This window comes from Scyliorhinus canicula, chromosome 4 (assembly GCF_902713615.1).
Source record: "Scyliorhinus canicula chromosome 4, sScyCan1.1, whole genome shotgun sequence".
Taxonomy (NCBI): Eukaryota; Metazoa; Chordata; class Chondrichthyes; order Carcharhiniformes; family Scyliorhinidae; genus Scyliorhinus; species Scyliorhinus canicula.
The window spans coordinates 84468524-84488482 of NC_052149.1; the positions used below are offsets into that span (position 1 = coordinate 84468524).

The 19959-nt window shown below is 54.3% G+C and overlaps 1 protein-coding gene across 6 annotated transcripts in view; it reads left to right on the top strand.

Moving 5' to 3' along the window:
• Positions 1–19959, top strand: part of trmt1l (tRNA methyltransferase 1-like) — an 82073-nt gene that overhangs the window by 7109 nt on the left and 55005 nt on the right. For all 6 annotated transcript variants that reach the window (XM_038794635.1, XM_038794637.1, XM_038794636.1 and 3 more), the window contains exons 4-6: positions 2406–2519; positions 16699–16763; positions 17915–18044. In XM_038794635.1, the coding sequence (XP_038650563.1) occupies positions 2406–2519; positions 16699–16763; positions 17915–18044 (309 nt within the window). The remainder of the gene's footprint in view (positions 1–2405; positions 2520–16698; positions 16764–17914; positions 18045–19959) is intronic.

Genomic DNA, 19959 nt, shown 5'->3' on the forward strand with positions numbered 1-19959 from the left:
TTATGAAACTGGTTGATTTTGCATTTTTATTGACTATGGGCGAGATTCTTCGGCCATGCCCACCCGTCGACCGGAAATTCCCGCCCAAGATCAATGGACCTTTACATGGTCCGCACCGTGCCTGTGGGAATCTTGTGGTGGACGCGGCCGAAGAATCCACCACATGTTAACTAAAATCACAATAAGCTTTTGGCATAACATCAAGCTCAGTGCTTCACCGAGCAGAAGGAAACCGTAGCAGAGCTACACTTCACACACTGCAGGAAGTGCTGGAGCCTAATTCATTGCCTTGGAACGGCCCAAAAGCCAAACACTCAAAACCACCCCTCAGTTACTCCCATGTTTCCAGCCACCTGATTGTCAGAGCTAAGGCACCCCTGGACTAAAACACCAAAAGAAAGATCCAGGGTGAACTAACGTAGCACTATCAGCAACACAGAGAGAACATCTGCCCTGCACCCTTTAAGGTTGCAGAACTAAAGAAGGTCCTGCAGGGCTTGAAGTGTGACAAGGTAGTAGGATATGAAAATATTGCACCAGAATTTATAAAACACCTGGGATCCTGAGCTCTTGCCTAGCTGACCCGGTTCTACATGATGGTCAGAAATTCCAACACCATTCTAAAGAAATAGCAGACCGTAAAAGTCATCGCTCTACTAAAACCTGGAAAATACCCAATTCTTGCAGATAGCTACTGTCCAATCTTTCTCCTGTCGACTCCATATCAAATCCTTCAACGCCTCATCCTTCAGCGCATATCCACAATCGTAGAAGATGTCCTTAGTGTCGATCAAGCTGGTTTCTGTAGTGACCACAGCACAGGGGAGCAGAAACTGGCCTTTAGCATCTACATTGAAAACGGCTTTCAGCAAAACTCAGAAAAAGACTGGTGCTGTGTTCCTGGACTTCCCAGGCACCTATCATAGAATCTATAGAGCAGAAGGGTGCCATCCGGCCCTACGCCTCCACCCTATCCCCGTAACCCAGTTAACCCATCCAACCCTTATGGACACTAAGGGCAATTTAACATGGCCAATCCACCTAACCTGCATATCTTTGGACTGTGGGAGGAAACTGGAGCACCCGGAGCTAGCTGCAAGAATTGGGTATTTTCCAGGTTTTAGCAGAGCGATTACTTTTGCGGTCTGCTATTTCTTTAGAATGGTGTTGGAATTATGACCATCATGTAGAACCAACGCAGAAACGGGGAGAACGTGCAGACTCCACAAAGACAGTGACCCAAGCTGGATATCGAACCCAGGTCCCTGGTGCTTGAAGCAACAGTACTAACCACTGTGCTACCGTGCCACCTTCCACTGTGCTACCGTGCTGCCTATGACACTGTTTGGCACGCTAGGGTCATCCTGGAACTGTCACAGGTCCTCACCCCGGGTGACTAAAAGTATCAGAACATTGTTGAACAATCGAAGGTTCAGAGTTCGCCTTGGACAGGCGTACTTGGAAAAGACAAAGCAATGGATGCCTCAAACTCATTACTAGCTCCAACCCTGTTCACATTGTACACAAATTATCTTCCAAAAACTACCTCCTGAAAATTCATATATTCCAATGACATCTGCCTTGCAACTCAAGCCCCCAACTTCATCACCTAGCAGATTGAACAGTAAGCAGCACAGAGGTAAAATGCTATTGGGATAGATTCAGTTGAGGTTTGCTTCTTAATGGGACATTTTAGTCACTGAAAAAACATTTTACCAAACCTACATTGTAGCATCACAAACAATGATCATGATGTAATATGATCACCTTTACATTTCCAATGGTACAAAGCGGGGGAAAAAATGGAATTGATCCATGAAAATATTTCACTGCAAAATTCATGCTGTAATGCAGTATTGTCCCAGTAGCCGATTATTTTTGGGTAAATTTAGTCTGCAAAAATGCTTCTTTAATATATTAAAATCCGGATGGGATTCCAGTACTTGATGTGTGAATCCAAGTGTTTGAAAATTAATTTTGTTGCTCAAGCTGTTATTATGGTGAGTATTGCTAATGTGGACGAAAACAGTCACGCGGGAATTATTTTTCTTTTAATTTAGAGTACCCAATTATTTGTTTTTCCAATTAAGGGGCAATTTAGCGTGGCCAATCTGCCTACCCTGCACATCTTTGTTTTGTGGGGGTGAAACCCACGCAGACATGGGGAGAATGTGCAAACTCCACACGGACAGTGACCCAGGGCCGGGATTCAAACCCGGGTCCTCAGCGCCGCAGTCCAGTGCTATCCACTGCTCCACATGCCACCCATAGTAGTGTGGGAATTTAACCTTAAAATCAAATTTCATTGATGCTGTCCACATTTCACAATTGTTTTTCTTCCCCATTCTTTTACTTTATGATCCCCTGTGTAACCGCTATTGACGATGTGTTATATGTTTCCTCAGCTGGTAAGAAGACTTGTCCTTTGTGTCCAGAAGAAAAGTTCAAACCCAACTATAGTCACAAGTTGCGACGGCATTTGCAACATCTGCATTGGAAAGTGTCTATAGAATTTGAAGGTAAATTGTTTTGTCACCTATATCACAGCAGACAAGCAATATTTATCTATCATCTAATGGGTTGAATAGGGAAGGAGAGTGCACTTCAAAAAGATGCAAATGTCAAAACAGCCATTCGAACATAGGGCTGTATAGAACTGGGATTTCCTAGTAATGCTAATAAAGCTCAGTGAGATTAATGTTATGTCAGTTAGAAGTTCTTAAAAATTGAACAGGGGATGAACTTTCCACTTCCAGGCGGTTTTGAAGACATTTACAATTTAGCAAAGAAAAAAAACCTACCAATGGGCCAGGTCAAGGAGAGAGGTACCCATGGAACGTAACGGGGAGAGAGGCACGTAGGGGCTGGGAGCAGCGTGAGAGCCACTTAGGGCCGGGACAGGGAGTGAGGTACCCAGGGCCGGGCCAGGGAGCGAGGTACCCAGGGCCGGCACAGGGAGCGAGGTGCACAGGGAGCGAGGTACCCAGGGCCGGGACAGGGAGAGAGGTACCCAGGGCCGGGCCAGGGAGCGAGATACCCAGGGCCGGGACAGGGAGCGAGGTACCCAGGGCCGGGACAGGGAGAGAGGTACCCAGGGCCGGGACAGGGAGAGAGGTACCCAGGGCCGGGACAGGGTTATCCAGGGCCGGGACAGGGAGAGAGGTACCCAGGGCCGGGACAGGGAGAGAGTTATCCAGGGCCGGGACAGGGAGCGAGGTACCCAGGGCCGGGCCAGGGAGCGAGGTACCCAGGGCCGGGAGCAGCGTGAGAGCCACCCAGGGCCAGAACAGGGAGCAAGGTACCCAGGGCCGGGACAGGGAGAGAGGTACCCAGGGCCGGGACAGGGAGAGAGGTACCCAGGGCCGGGACAGGGAGAGAGGTACCCAGGGCCGGGCCAGGGAGCGAGGTACCGAGGGCCGGGCCAGAGAGCGAGGCACCCAGGGCCGGGCCAGAGAGCGAGGCACCCAGGGCCGGGCCAGGGAGCGAGGTACCCAGGGCCGGGCCAGGGAGCGAGGTACCCAGGGCCGGGACAGAGAGGGAGGTACCCAGAGCCGGCACAGGGAGCGAGGTACCCAGGGGCTGGACAGGGAGGTACCCAGGGCCGGGACAGGGAGGTACCCAGGGCCGGGACAGGGAGCGAGGTACCCAGGGGCTGGACAGGGAGGTACCCAGGGCCGGGACAGGGAGGGAGGTACCCAGGGCAGGGACAGGGAGGTACCCAGGGCCGGCACAGGGAGAGAGGTACCCAGGGCCGGGACAGGGAACGAGTTACCCAGGGCCGGGACAGGGAGCGAGGTACCCAGGGCCGGGACAGGGAGCGAGGTACCCAGGGCCGGACAGGGAGCGAGGTACCCAGGGCCGGGACAGGGAGCGAGGTACCCAGGGCCGGGACAGGGAGAGAGGTACCCTGGGGCTGGTGAGAGAGCCATCCAGGGACTGGGATGTAGCGAGAGCCACCCAGGGGCCAGAACAGGTGGAGAGCCACCCAGGACCTAGAATGGGAAGAAATATCTTCTCGGCATCCACTCTATAAAGTCCCCTCAAAACCTACACGTTTCAGTAGGATCAGTAGGCCGGACAGGGAGAGAGGTACCCAGCGGCTGGACAGGGAGGTACCCAGGGCAGGGACAGGGAGGTACCCAGGGCCGGGACAGGGAGCGAGGTACCCAGGGCCGGGACAGGGAGCGAGGTACCCAGGGCCGGGACAGGGAGCGAGGTACCCAGGGCCGGGACAGGGAGCGAGGTACCCAGGGCCGGGACAGGGAGCGAGGTACCCAGGGCCGGGACAGTGAGCGAGGTACCCAGGGCCAGGACAGGGAGAGAGGTACCCAGGGCCGGGACAGGGAGCGAGGTACCCAGGGCCGGAACAGGGAGAGAAGTACCCAGGGGCTGGACAGGGAGGTACCCAGGGCCGGGGCAGGGAGAGAGGTACCCAGGGCCGGGACAGGAGGCGAGGTACCCAGGGCCGGGACAGGGAGCGAGGTACCCAGGGCCGGGCAGGGAGCGAGGTACCCAGGGCCGGGACAGGGAGAGAGGTACCCAGGGGCTGGACAGGGAGGTACCCAGGGCCGGGACAGGGAGAGAGGTACCCAGGGCCGGGACAGGGAGCGAGGTACCCAGGGCCGGGACAGGGAGCGAGGTACCCAGGGCCGGGCAGGGAGCGAGGTACCCAGGGCCGGGACAGGGAGAGAGGTACCCAGGGCCGGGACAGGGAGAGAGGTACCCTGGGCCGGGACAGGGAGAGAGGTACCCAGGGCCGGGACAGGGAGAGAGGTACCCAGGGCCGGGACAGGGAGAGAGGTACCCAGGGCCGGGACAGGGAGCGAGGTACCCAGGGCCGGGACAGGGAGAGAGGTACCCAGGGCCGGGACAGGGAGCGAGGTACCCAGGGCCGGGACAGGGAGAGAGGTACCCAGGGCCGGGGCAGGGAGAGAGGTACCCAGGGCCGGGACAGTGAGCGAGGTACCCAGGGCCGGGACAGGGAGAGAGGTACCCTGGGGCTGGTGAGAGAGCCATCCAGGGACTGGGATGTGGCGAGAGCCACCCAGGGGCCAGAACAGGTGGAGAGCCACCCAGGACCTAGACTGGGAAGAAATATCTTCTCGGCATCCACTCTATGAAGTCCCCTCAAAACCTACACGTTTCAGTAGGATCACCTGTCTTTCTTCTAAACTGTTCAGCCTTTCCTCATAAGATAACCCCTTCATCCCAGAAATCACTCGAGTGAATGTTCCCGGACAGCTTCAATGCAATTATATTCTTTCTCTATTGCCCAATGCCCTGTGCAGCTGTAGCATAACTTCCTGACTTTTATATTCCATTTCCCTTGCAATAAACAGCAACATTCAATTTATCTTCCTAATAATTTACTGTACCTGCACACTAACCTTTTGTGATTCATGTACTCGGGCCATCCAGATACCTCTGCGCCACCAAGTTCTGCAATCTCTCTCCATGTAAATAATATGATGCTTCTCTCTTTTTGCCAGAATAGACATCTTCCAACATTATAAGCCACCTGCTAATTTATGCCCACTCACTTAACCTATCTATTTCCCTTTGCAACCTCCTTGTATCCTCTCCACAACTTATTCTCCTATCCATTTTTGCACTATCAGCAAATTTAGCAGTAATACAATCTGTACATTCATCCAAGTTATTAATGTAGATCATAAATAGTTGAGGCTAATCCCCATGGCTCCACTAGTTACAGCTTGCCAATCCAAAGATGACTTATTTACTGTTTCCCGTTAACTAACCAATCCTCTATCCATGCTCATTTGTTACCCCCAACATCATGAACTCTTTTGTCATGTGGCATCTTGTCAAATGCCTTTTGGAAATCCATGGACACCACATCTACAGATTCCTTTTTATGCATGTTGCATGTTACTTCCTCAGAAGACTCTACATTATTTAAACACTATTTCCCTTTCAAAAAATCATGCTGACTCTGCCTGATTGCATTGACAGTTTTGAAGTCGCCTACTATTCGTCCCTTAATAGATTCAAGCATTTTCCCTGTGACAGATGTTCATCGAACTGGCCTGTAGATCCCTGCTTTCTGTCTCCCTCCTCTCTCGAATAGAGGAGTTGCTATTTTCCAATCTGATTGGACCTTTCTAAAATCCAGGTAATTTTGAAAAATTATAACCAATGCACCCACTATCTCAGCAGCCATATCTTTTAAGACCTCAAGAAGCTGTCAGGTCCTGGGCACTTGTCAGCCTTTCATTCTAATAGTTTTAGTACCCTTTCACTGGTGATTGCAATTGTTTCAAGTTCCTCCCTTCCTTTTACCTCTAGATTTACAAATATTTCCGGGATGTTATTTGTGTCTTCGAGTGAACACAGACACAAAGTTTCAGTTCAACACTCCTGCTGTTTCCTTATTTCCCTTTACTGTGAGTCTGTGCTGACTCTCTATAGGAGAAATTTACATATTGCCTTTCCTGCCACTTCTCCCCATAGCCCTGTACATTCTTCATTTTCCGATAACGACCCTCTTCAATGCCTCAATTGTATCCGACTTCACCACACTCTTGGGCAACGCATTTCAGATCTTAACCAGTCTCTGGATGAAAATGTTTTTCCTCTTGTCACCATTGTTTATTTTGCCATTTACCTTAATCTGTATCTCTTGCTCCCATTGATGAAAGGATCAAGAACAGTTTTTCCTCACCTACTTTGACCTGTCATGATGTTGAACACCTCTATCAAATCTCTTTTAAATCTTATCTTCTTCAAGGAAACCAGTCACAAATTTGCGAATCTACTCAAGTTCTTCATCTTTGGGACCATACTCATAAAATCTTTTCTGCATTCTTTCTAATGTCTTCACAAATTCCTGACGTATGAAACCCGAAACTAGGTGCAGTACTCCTGCTCAAGCTAAATCAGGGTTTTATACAAATAGAACGTAAGTTCCTTTTTTTTATGCCCCTATTAATAAAGCTGAGGATGCGGTTTGCTTTGTTGACTACTCTCTTAACCTACCCTGCCACCTTCAAAGATTTATGCACATATACACCCATGTCCCTCTGTTCATTTAGAATTGTGCCCTTTATTTTATATCATCTCTGCATTCTTCCCACCAAAATGAATCACTTCACACTTCCCTGCCTTAAATTTAATCTGCCAATTGTCTGCCCATCCCATCAACCTAGCTATGCCCTTTGGAAGTTCAACACTCTCCTCTTCACAGTTCACATTGCTTCTGAGCTTATGTATCATCAAATTTTCAAATTGTGCTCTATACACCAAGGTCTATGTCATTGATATCTTTCAGCACGTTGGAAGTGTCCCAACATCAATCCCTGGGGAACTCCATTATGAATCTTATTTCCCGCCTCCACCCTACCCGGCCTCCCCATGCCCCGCCTCCCCCTGCACAAACACGTCCTCCCACCCACCACAAATCCCCTCTGGTCCGACCTCCACTCACTCCCACTTCAAACACTGCTCCGGTCCAAACATTTGCATTTAACAACCTGCTTCACTCTGGTCTGATTCCCCACCCCCTCCAGTCCACCCCGTACCCTCCCTTCAGGCTGATGTACCTGCCCCTCCGATCAGCACTGCCCGCTCCTGGGTCTGGTAAGCCCCATCCATCTGGTCCACCCCGCCCCCTCCCCTCAGGTCTGGTCCACCCCGCCCCCTCCCCTCAGGTCTGGTCCACCCCGCCCCCTCCCCTCAGGTCTGCTCCACCCCGCCCCCTCCCCTCAGGTCTGCTCCACCCCGCCCCCTCCCCTCCGGTCTGCTCCACCCCGCCCCCTCCCCTCCGGTCTGCTCCACCCCGCCCCCTCCCCTCCGGTCTGCTCCACCCCGGCCCCCTCCCCTCCGGTCTGCTCCACCCCGCCCCCTCCCCTCCGGTCTGCTCCACCCCGCCCCCTCCCTCCGGTCTGCTCCACCCCGCCCCCTCCCCTCCGGTCTGCTCCCCCCCGCCCCCCCCCTCCGGTCTGCTCCACCCCGCCCCCTCCCCTCCGGTCTGCTCCACCCCGCCCCCTCCCCTCCGGTCTGCTCCACCCCGCCCCCTCCCCTCCGGTCTGCTCCACCCCGCCCCCTCCCTCCGGCTGCTCCACCCCGCCCCCTCCCCTCCGGTCTGCTCCACCCCGCCCCCTCCCCTCCGGTCTGCTCCACCACCCGCCCCCTCCCCTCCGGTCTGCTCCACCCCGCCCCCTCCCCTCCGGTCTGCTCCACCCCGCCCCCTCCCCTCCGGTCTGCTCCACCCCGCCCCCTCCCCTCCGGTCTGCTCCACCCCGCCCCCTCCCCTCCGGTCCTGCTCCACCCCGCCCCCTCCCCTCCGGTCTGCTCCACCCCGCCCCCTCCCCTCCGGTTCTGCTCCACCCCGCCCCCTCCCCTCCGGTCTGCTCCACCCCGCCCCCTCCCCTCCGGTCTGCTCCACCCCGCCCCCTCCCCTCCGGTCTGCTCCACCCCGCCCCCTCCCCTCCGGTCTGCTCCACCCCGCCCCCTCCCCTCCGGTCTGCTCCACCCCGCCCCCTCCCCTCCGGTCTGCTCCACCCCGCCCCCTCCCCTCCGGTCTGCTCCACCCCGCCCCCTCCCCTCCGGTCTGCTCCACCCCGCCCCCTCCCCTCCGGTCTGCTCCACCCCGCCCCCTCCCCTCCGGTCTGCTCCACCCCGCCCCCTCCCCTCCGGTCTGCTCCACCCCGCCCCCTCCCCTCCGGTCTGCTCCACCCCGCCCCCTCCCCTCCGGTCTGCTCCACCCCGCCCCCTCCCCTCCGGTCTGCTCCACCCCGCCCCCTCCCCTCCGGTCTGCTCCACCCCGCCCCCTCCCCTCCGGTCTGCTCCACCCCGCCCCCTCCCCTCCGGTCTGCTCCACCCCGCCCCCTCCCCTCCGGTCTGCTCCACCCCCGCCCCCTCCCCTCCGGTCTGCTCCACCCCCGCCCCCTCCCCTCCGGTCTGCTCCACCCCGCCCCCTCCCCTCCGGTCTGCTCCACCCCGCCCCCTCCCCTCCTTCTGCTCCACCCCGCCCCCTCCCCTCCGGTCTGCTCCACCCCGCCCCCTCCCCTCCGGTCTGCTCCACCCCGCCCCCTCCCTCCGGTCTGCTCACCCCGCCCCCTCCCCTCCGGTCTGCTCCCCCCGCCCCCTCCCCTCCGTCTGCTCCACCCCGCCCCTCCCCTCCGGTCTGCTCCACCCCGCCCCCTCCCCTCCGGTCTGCTCCACCCCGCCCCCTCCCCTCCGGTCTGCTCCTCCCCGCCCCCTCCCTCCGGTCAGCTCCACCCCGCCCCCTCCCCTCCGGTCCGCTCCACCCCGCCCCCTCCCCTCCGGTCCGCTCCACCCCGCCCCCTCCCCTCCGGTCCGCTCCACCCCGCCCCCTCCCCTCCGGTCCCGCTCCACCCCGCCCCCTCCCCTCCGGTCCGCTCCACCCCGCCCCCTCCCCTCCGGTCCGCTCCACCCCCCCCCCTCCCCTCCGCTCCACCCCGCCCCCTCCCCTCCGGTCCGCTCCACCCCGCCCCCTCCCCTCCGGTCCGCTCCACCCCGCCCCCTCCCCTCCGGTCCGCTCCACCCCGCCCCCTCCCCTCGGGTCCGCTCCACCCCGCCCCCTCCCCTCGGGTCCGCTCCACCCCGCCCCCTCCCCTCGGGTCCGCTCCACCCCGCCCCCTCCCCTCGGGTCCGCTCCACCCCGCCCCCTCCCCTCGGGTCCGCTCCACCCCGCCCCCTCCCCTCGGGTCCGCTCCACCCCGCCCCCTCCCCTCGGGTCCGCTCCACCCCGCCCCCTCCCCTCGGGTCCGCTCCACCCCGCCCCCTCCCCTCGGGTCCGCTCCACCCCGCCCCCTCCCCTCGGGTCCGCTCCACCCCGCCCCCCTCCCCTCGGGTCCGCTCCACCCCGCCCCCTCCCTCGGGTCCGCTCCACCCCGCCCCCTCCCCTCGGGTCCGCTCCACCCCGCCCCCTCCCCTCGGGTCCGCTCCACCCCGCCCCCTCCCCTCGGGTCCGCTCCACCCCGCCCCCTCCCCTCGGGTCCGCCCCACGCGGCCCCCTCCCCTCGGGTCCGCCTCACGCGGCCCCCTCCCTCGGGTCCGCCCCACCCTGCCCCCTCCCTCGGGTCCGCCCCCTCCCCCCCGGTTGCTGCTGCTACTGTCCCTGTACCCTATCGTTGAGCCAGAAAGTTGAGAAAAGGTTGCCACCGCCTAAAGAACCCTTGTACCGAACCCTCTCAGGGCGAATTTGACCTTCTCGAGCTTAATGAAACCCGCCATGTCATTGATCCAGGTCTCCACGCTTGGGGGCCTCGCATCCTTCCATTGTAGCAAGATCCTTCGCCGGGCTACTAGGGACGCAAAGGCCAGCACACAGGCCTCTTTCGCCTCCTGCACTCCCGGCTCCACCCCAACCCCAAAAATCGCGAGTCCCCATCCTGGCTTGACCCTGGATCCCACCACCCTCAACACCGTCCTCGCCACCCCCTTCCAGAACTCCTCCAGTGCCGGGCATGCCCAGAACATATGGGCATGGTTCGCTGGACTCCCCGAGCACCTGACACACCTGTCTTCACCCCCAAAGAACCTACTCATCCTCGTCCCAGTCATGTGGGCCCGGTGCAGCACCTTGAATTGGATGAGGCTAAGCCGCGCACACGAGGAGGAAGAATTAACCCTCTCCAGAGCATCAGCACATGTCCCGTCTTCGATCTGTTCCCCCTCCCACTTAGCTTTCAGCTGTACTGATGCCTCCTCCGCCTCCTGCATAACCTTGTAGATATCAGATATCTTCCCCTCTCCGACCCAGACCCCCGAAAGCACCCTGTCGCTCACCCCCCTCGCAGGAAGCGAAGGGAATCCCTCCACCTGCCGCCTAGCAAATGCCTTTACCTGCAGATACCTGAACATGTTCCCCGGGGGGAGCCCAAATTTCTCCTCCAACTCCCCCAGGCTCGCAAACCTCCCATCAATAAACAGGTCCCTCAGCTGTCTGATGCCCGCTCTGTGCCAACTCTGAAATCCCCCATCAATGTTCCCCGGGACGAACCTATGGTTCCCCCTTAACGGAGCCTCCATCGAGCCCCCCACTTCTCCCCTATGTCGCCTCCACTGCCCCCAAATCTTGAGGGTAGCCGCCACCACCGGACTCGTGGTATACCTCGTAGGAGGGAGCGGCCACGGCGCCGTTACCAGGGCCCCCAGGCTTGTATCTCCACAGGACGCCCTCTCCATCCGTTTCCATGCTGCCCCCTCCCCCTCCATTATCCACTTGCGCACCATCGACACATTGGCCGCCCAATAATACCCCGAGAGATTGGGTAACGCCAGCCCCCCCCCATCTCTACCCCCACTCCAAGAAGACCCTCTTCACCCTCGGGTCCCATGCGCCCAAACAAAGCTCATGATGCTGCTAGTCACCTTTCTAAAAAAGGCCCTAGGGATAAAGATGGGCAAACACTGAAAAAGGAACAAGAACCTCGGGAGAACCGTCATTTTGACGGACTGCACTCTACCCGCCAACGATAGCGGTACCATGTCCCACCTTTTAAATTCCTCCTCCATCTGCTCCACCAGCCTGGTAAAATTAAGCTTATGGAGAGTCCCCCAACTCCTGGCCACCTGCACCCCCAGGTATCTGAAACTCTTCACTGCCCTCTTAAATGGGAGTCTCCCAATTCCCTCCTCCTGATCACCCGGGTGTACTACAAATACCTCACTCTTGCCTAAATTTAACTTATAGCCCGAGAAGCCCCCAAATTCCGCTAACAGCTCCATCACCCCCGGCATTCCCCCTTCTGGATCCGCCACATACAACAGCAGGTCGTCCGCATACAGTGATACACGATGTTCCTCCCCACCCCGCACCAGACCCCTCCATCTCCCTGACTCCCTCAACGCCATAGCCAAAGGTTCAATCGCCAGTGCAAAGAGCAAGGGGGACAGGGGGCACCCCTGCCTGGTCCCACGGTAGAGCCTAAAGTACTCGGATCTCCTTCCATTGGTAACTACACTTGCCATCGGAGCCGCGTACAGCAGCCTCACCCATTTGATGAATCCCTCCCCGAATCCAAACCGCTCCAGCACCTCCCACAGGTACCCCCACTCAACTCTATCAAACGCTTTCTCCGCATCCAGCGCCACCACTATCTCCCCCTCCACTGCCGGCATCATAATAACATTTAGCAGTCTCCGCACATTCGTGTTGATCTGCCGTCCCTTGACAAATCCTGTCTGATCCTCGTGTATCACCCCTGGCACACAGTCCTCTATCCTGGTGGCCAGGATCTTCGCCAGCAACTTAGCTTCAACATTGAGGAGCGAGATAGGCCTGTATGATCCACACTGCAAGGGGTCCTTATCCCGCTTCAGGATCAGAGAGATCAGTTACCGCGACATTGTCGGGGGCAAAGCCCCCCCCTCCCATGCCTCATTGAAGGCTCGCACCAACACGGGGCCCACCAGATCCGCATACTTTTTATAAAATTCCACCGGGAACCCATCCGGCCCCGGCGCCTTGCCTGACTGCATTTGTCCAATCTCCCTGACTAGCTCCTCCAACTCTATCGGCGCCCCAGCCCCTCTACCAGCTCCTCTTGAACCCGTGGGAAACATAGCCTGTTCATGAAGCTCTCCATCCCCCCTCTCCCCATCGGAGGTTCTGACCGGTACAGTTCCTTGTAGAAGTCCCTAAAGACCCCATTTACTTCTGTCCCCTTCTGCACTACATTCCCACCCCTATCCGTCACTCCACCAATTTCCCTAGCCACATCTCGCCTGCGGAGCTGATGCGCCAACATCCTGCTCGCCTTCTCCCCATACTCGTATACCGCGCCCTGCGACCTCCTCCACTGTGCCTCCGCCTTTCTGGTGGTCAACAAGTCAAATTTGGCCTGCAAACTGCGCCGTTCCCCCAGCAACCCCTCCTCCGGTGCCTCCGCGTATCTCCTGTCCACATCCAGGAGCTCTCCCACCAGTCTCTCCCTCTCCTTCCTCTCCCTCCTCTCCCTCATTTCCCTATGGGCCCGGATGGAGATCAGCTCCCCCCGGATCACTGCTTTCAGAGCCTCCCAGACCATCCCCACCCGGACCTCCCCCGTGTCGTTGGTATCCAGATACCCCTCAATACTTCCCCGGACCCTCCTACACACCTCCTCATCAGCCAGCATCCCCACATCCAGGCGCCAGAGCGGGCGCTGGTCCCGCGCCTCCCCCATCTCCAGATCAACCCAGTGCGGAGCATGGTCTGAAATCGCTATGGCCGAATACTCTGCATCCTGCACCTTCGGGATCAATCCCCTGCTCAGGACGAAAAAATCTATTCGGGAATAAACCCTATGGACATGGGAGAAAAAGGAATACTCCCGCGCTCTCGGCCTCCCAAACCTCCAGGGATCCACCCCTCCCATCTGGTTCATAAACCCCCTCAGCACTTTGGCCGCCGCCGGTCTCCTACCCGTCCTTGAACTGGACCGGTCCAGTGGGGGATCCAGCACTGTGTTAAAGTCTCCCCCATGATCAGGCCCCCTGCCTCCAGGTCCGGAATGCGGCCCAACAAGCGCCTCATGAAGCCGGCATCATCCCAATTCGGGGCATATACATTTACCAGCACCACCTTCTCTCCTTGCAGCCTACCCTTCACCATAATATTTCTGCCCTCCTTGTCCGACACCACCTCAGCCGCCTCGAACGCCACCCTCTTCCCCACCAGAATCGCCACCCCCCGGTTCTTCGCATCCAATCCTGAGTGAAAAACCTGCCCCACCCACCCCTTCCTCAGACGAACCTGGTCCGCCACCTTCAAGTGGGTCTCCTGGAGCATAGCCACGTCCGCCTTCAGCCCCTTCAGATGAGAAAATACCCTAGTTCTCTTAACCGGCCCATTCAGTCCCCTCACGTTCCAGGTAATCAGCCGGATCAGAGGGCAACCTGCCCCTCTCCCCTGCCGGCTAGCCATAGCTTATCGACTGCTCGCCCCAGACCAGCTCGCCCCGCCTGACCCGTTCCCCATGGCGATAACGCCTCTCCTCTACCCCCCCAGCCCACACCAGCTCCTTCCTGGCCATTCCAGCAGCAACCCGGTATCCCCCCCCCCCCTCTCCCCCCCCCCCCCCCCCCCCCCCCACCCCCCCAGGCTAGGACCCCTCCTAGCCGCGACGCACCCTCCATGGTACTTCCGTGAGTCAGCTGACTTCTGCTGACCTGGCAGCTCCCGCCAAAACCCATCTCCTCCCGGCATGGGGTCATCCCCCTCTTGCCACACCTCCTTGGCACCACTTTAGCGGGGGAAAGAAAACCAGTGAAGGCCACGCCCCCACCTCCAGCTCCGCCCCCCCTGCCCCGCAGCACGGACATCCAGAGGAAAGCCTGTGCTTTCACACTGCCACACCCCACCCTTCTGACACAGCTCCTCAAAATCCAGTTTCACCCCAACCCCCAGCCCCGTACAGAAGAGAACATATAAAACACAAACCCCCAACGTTCCCCACATACCCCACACCCATACCCAACAGACAAACCCACCCGGAAACAGCAAAAAGAAAACCAGCATAAGAATAACACCTGTCAAAATTGAAGAACAGCAACAGCGAAAACAGCAACAGCCATAGTGTGTCCCCAGACCCTAGTTTGAGTCCAGCTTCTCCGCCTGTACAAGGGCCCACGGCTCCTCCGGGGACACAAAGTAGTGGTGCCGGTCCTTATATGTCACCCACAGACGCGCAGGCTGCAGCATTCCAAATCTGACCTGCTTGGCATGCAGCACCGCCTTCGTCCGGTTGAACCCGGCCCGCCGCTTTGCCACCTCCGCACCCAGTCCTGGTAGATTCGCACCACCGAATTCTCCCACTTGCTGCTCCTCTCTTTCTTGGCCCAGCGCAGCACACACTCCCGGTCACTAAACCGATGGAACCGCACCAGCACCGCCCGCGGGGGTTCATTTGCCTTAGGCCTCCTGGCCATCACTCGATGAGCTCCCTCAAGCTCCAGGGGCAAATGGAAGGACCCCGCTCCCATCAACGAGCTCAACATTGTGGTCACATACGCTGGGAGATCCGACCCCTCCAGCCCCTCCGCCAGGCCCAGGATCCTCAAATTCTTTCGCCTCGTGCGAACGTCCAGCTCCTCCAAGCGGCCTTGCCACTTTTTGTGAAGTGCCTCGTGCAACTCCACTTTCCCCACGAGGACCACGGCCTCCTCCTCCCTCTCAGCGGCCTGCTGCTGCAACTCCCGAATCGACACCTCCTGTGCCGCCTGGGTCCCAAGCAGCTTGTTTGTAGTTGCATTCAGGGAGTCCAGCAACTCAGCCTTCAGCTCCGCAAAACAGCGCAGAAGAGAGGCTTGCTGCTACTGCGCCCACTTCCACCAGTCCTCGGGTGTTCCGCCGGCCGCCATTTTGTCCTTCTTCCCCCGCTTTTATTGGGGAGCTGCTGCAGCTTTTTCCTTTGCCCCACTCCGGGTGAGCACCATAAATTATGGGGAATGCTCCTCTAGACACCTTACCCCACTGGGATTCGTCGGGACAGCGTCGACTGCTGCTAGAATTCAGCTTTCATAAAGGCCCTCAAGTCAGCTTGAGAAATCTGAGCTGGCCCTTCCCCCGCCTGCCTGCTTGTAGAGGCTCTTGTTTGCTGCTGCTTCCGCCCGATCTTGCACTGTTTCTGAGGGTCTGATAACCCAGAAACATACTGTTCCTGGGGGAAAGTACTCCTTGAACATTCACCAACGGCTTTTCATCGAAATTCCAACCCGTGCCGCCCAAAAAAGAGCTCTTTTCTGTAACCTTGGGCAGGAGCTGCCACTGTGTGCTCACTCACTTCATACTGCACACCGGAAGTCATCCATTGACTTTTTAATCTGCAAACTTCATAACCTAAAGAAAAAATGGGCTTGAATATATATGGTGCCTCTCACCTTTCAGGAGGTCGTAATGGACTTCACAGCTAATGAACTTTTAATTGCAGTCCCTTTTGTTCCGTGGGCAAACACATCATCTAAATTGTATGCAACACGACACCGCAAGTAACAGTAAGAAACATGGCCAATTAACCTGCCATTTTTGATTGTATTAGTTGGCCAGCATGCTGGGAAAACTCCACTGCTCCTCTTTGAATAGTGCCATGGGATCTTTTACATGCAGCTTCCAGCCTTTTCCTTTGTGGGATAGTCGGAACTTGTGTAGATTGCCTCTGCATTGAAATATATCATATAAACTTTCTAAGAAAACTTGAGACTGTCTTGTGTTGGTCAAATGGCAAAGTACATCAAAGTTCTGTGTGAAAGATTAATAGAATTGGAATTTGAGTTCTTCATGTGTGACTTCCTGGTATTTGAATGTAAGATGCTTCTCAGTAGTTTCAAAACAAATTTTAAAACATTTAGCTTAAAAGCATATCTTTTTTTTAAGTCAAGAAAATTACTTTTTTTTTTAAATTTAGAGTACCCAATTTATTTCTTCTAACTAAGAGGCAATTTAGCGTGGCCAATCCACGTTGCCTGCACACCTTTGGGTTATGGGGCGAAACCTACACAAACACGGGGAGAATATGCAAATTCCACACGGGCAGTGACCCAGAGCCAGGATCGAACCTGGGACCTCAGTGCCATGAAGCATCAGTGCTAACCATTGCACCACCTTGTTAAGTCAAGAAAATTATAAATTAATTTTACTTGCAAATCTTTGCTACACAAGCTAGTGCAGAGCCTTGTGCAGAATGTTTGTTTCTCACCTTATTAGTTCCTTTGAAATTTGCATTAAAACAGGTTACCGAATGTGCATCTGTCATTTGTCCTGCCGACGCATGAAAACCAACCTCAATGGAGAACAGGTAACAGAAATATAAAGTTAAATTGATGAATGACAAATTTACATTCACGGTTAATATAGTCTGTTCATGTATTTTGTATGTCAGTGTATATGTCTGAACTATCTATAGAAGCATTCACCCACACAAAAAAAGAGTAGGTGTTGAAGAATTGTTTCTATACAGAGGATTACTCAAACTTTAGCATAAGTGACTATAGAGCCAGGGAATAAAACTGATTAAGCAATAATCAGATAATATTTGCAAAGTTAAAATGTGAAAGGAAATGGGGCACAGGCAAAAGAATGAGTTAGTGTGGGGGGTCCAGTTAATGATGAGGCACATGATCTGCCTCTGAGTTGAAATTGATTGTCCAGCAATTGACTAGATTATTACTTGACAGTCTTGCGATTAATACCACAATTATCTGTTTTTCCTAATCTTTCAATAACTATACATGGCATTCCAAGCCATGAATGTTCAACTGACCCTCGTTGCTGAAAACGTGAAAATGGAAGAAACTGTTTTAATGTGTACCATATGTAATAGCTGTGCCATGATCACATTAGGATTTGTTTGATTGAGTACTTACATACATTGCGCACGGAATTCTTCAGGTAATCGCTGCTTTTCAATCACACCTGATTGTTTATTATTCTCTTGTATATTGGTGAAGGACCACAAAAATCTAAATCTGAGATATGAGAAGTTACGAACAATTTCTACTTCTTTGTGATTTAATTCTGATGTACATAAGTAGAATCTGTGTGACTTTGCTCCCCTGTTTTCTATTATGAATGGGCCTCCACTTAACCTGTCCATGTAAGAATTATTAACTGAAGCAGACCAACTAAATTGCTTCAAAATCCAAAAATGCATCTCTGCTGATGCCTTATTCTCAGCTGCTGATATTTAGGCTGAACTGAATATATGATTTTTATGCATGTCAGTCACATTTCTCAATGTATTTCCTCCTAATCTTAGCATTAAGTCAGATTTTGCACTGTTCCGTGACTCACCATGAAGAAAGCTGTCACTTGTTCATTTGCCTTCAGGATCGACGTGGAGTGGGTGATTGTAGTGAGAAAAGAACACACCAGGATATGTGTGAAAAATAGAAATGTCAAAATCCTTGTTGGCAAGACTTTTGCTTTAATGTAATTTGCTGTTCTCAGGTTCCAGTGAGGATTGGAGCGCACTACCACTGCATTGTCTGTTCAGCCACCATTGCTCGCAGAACAGACATGATCAGCCACATAACACGACACTTGAACAAAGGAGACACAGAAGCCAGCTTCACTGGAGGTGCGTGAAATAGGTTAGGGTCATTTCAGTCTTGTGAAATTGATTGTTTTTCATTGTGTGCTTTTCACAGTGTATTATAAAATTTAGCCAGTCAGATACCCCCAGGACCTCCTCAGTTGTGATCTGCTAACCCAGTTTGTGCTCAGTCAGTCAACCTCCACATTTTAGACTAAGAAATTTAAACATAAGCTGTGGCCCCTGCTCCTGGCTGCCATTCAGTGGCTCCTCCTGGGAAATGTATCCATGCTAATTAATGTCAGATGAGAATAGGATCTGGTTCAGTTCAGTTGCACACTTAATGAATGGGCATAGAAGGATATGCAGTCAAGGCAGGTGAATGGAGTTACAGTACAGTTCAGCCCCGATTTCATTGAATGGCGGAACAGGCTCAAAGATCTATTCCTGCTGACACTTGGTGCTCTAAGATTCCACAAGAAGAATTGTTGAGGTACCGAAAGACGCTAGAAGAAGCAGCTTCGGAAGTGAGGAAAGACAACTTGTCGGGAGAAATTATTTTTGTGAGTGGTAGACTTGAAGCGCCATCAATTATTCTAAAATATTTTAAATAGTATTCACTGGTATGTGGAAATGTACTTTTAATAAAGCAATATGTCATAAATTAAGCTGTGTATTTCAGTCCCAAACTTGTGTGCGCTCGTGTATACAGGCTTCCCATCTCATCAGGAAATGCTGACCTATATAGCTGACACAGTAAAGTACAAGCCACAAGAAGGTGTGCTTAAACTGTGTAGCATTCGAGTAAAAATACCATGGATGCCATGTCTAGCTTTGGCCACCACTAGATGAGAGAGATTGAAGTACCTGGAAAGTCCTAGAGAAAAGTCACAAGACTCTTCATTCTCACCAGAAGAAAATCTGTAAAAACCTGGGCTTTTCCATCTTTAATTGAGGTGATAATGAGGGGAGAGGGAGAGTGCAGAGATGGGATTGATATTATGGATACGTATTTAAGATAATTTGTATAAAACAAAGTAGCTGTATAACAGTTCTTCAGATTGAAAACATTATATTAGTTCAAGGGCACAGGAGATTCAAACCAGCAAAAGCAGGGACTGATGTCAGGAAAGTTTCTGACACTAAGAATGGAATGGGGGGGTAATGAAGATGTATACCCTGAAACTATTTAAGGAACAGTTAGCTGTTGTTTTGGGAACTTGCCTTTCCAGATCAACCGAGCGACAAAGGTGGCTGTCCTCACCTTCATCCAGTTTATTGTATCAGCCAGAAAATCAGCTGAGACGTTACAGTGGTCCCTGGATTCAAGAGGAGCAAACCAGCCACGGTTTGCAATCCCAATTAAGATTATGTGAACCTGTGTGGATATTGAGTGGGTGGCACAATGGTTAGCATTGCTGCCTCACGGCGCAGAGGATCCGGGTTCGATCCTGTCCCCAGGTCACTGTCTGTGTAGATTTTGCACATTCTCCCCGTGTGCCTACGTGGGTCCCACCCCCACAATCCAAAGTTGTGCGGGGGACGTGGATTGTCCACGCTAAAATTGCCCCTTAATTGGGAAAAACAAATGTGTGGATATTGAATGAGGACAGGTATCAGCTAGGTAATAATGCTTTGTGGTACAGTAGCCTGTTGATACTTAATGCTGAGGTTCATCTATGAAAAATGATAATGTTGGTGAGGTACAGGAGGTTGTGAAGACTCCAGTGAAAACCAGCAAGCAATTGATGTCATTAGGAGAAGAAGGGAGGAAAGTGACGGTAAAGCCTGAAGTTGTCAATGCAGGTGGCTTGTTGGCTCATAAAATTTGGTATTATTTTGATGTTGCCTGAACATCTAAGCTTTACTCACTGATAGCCTTCATTGTCCAGAAAAGGGAAAAGCGCTTAATGATCAAGTGAACTGTACTTCATTCTATTTAGGAAAACTGATTCAATTA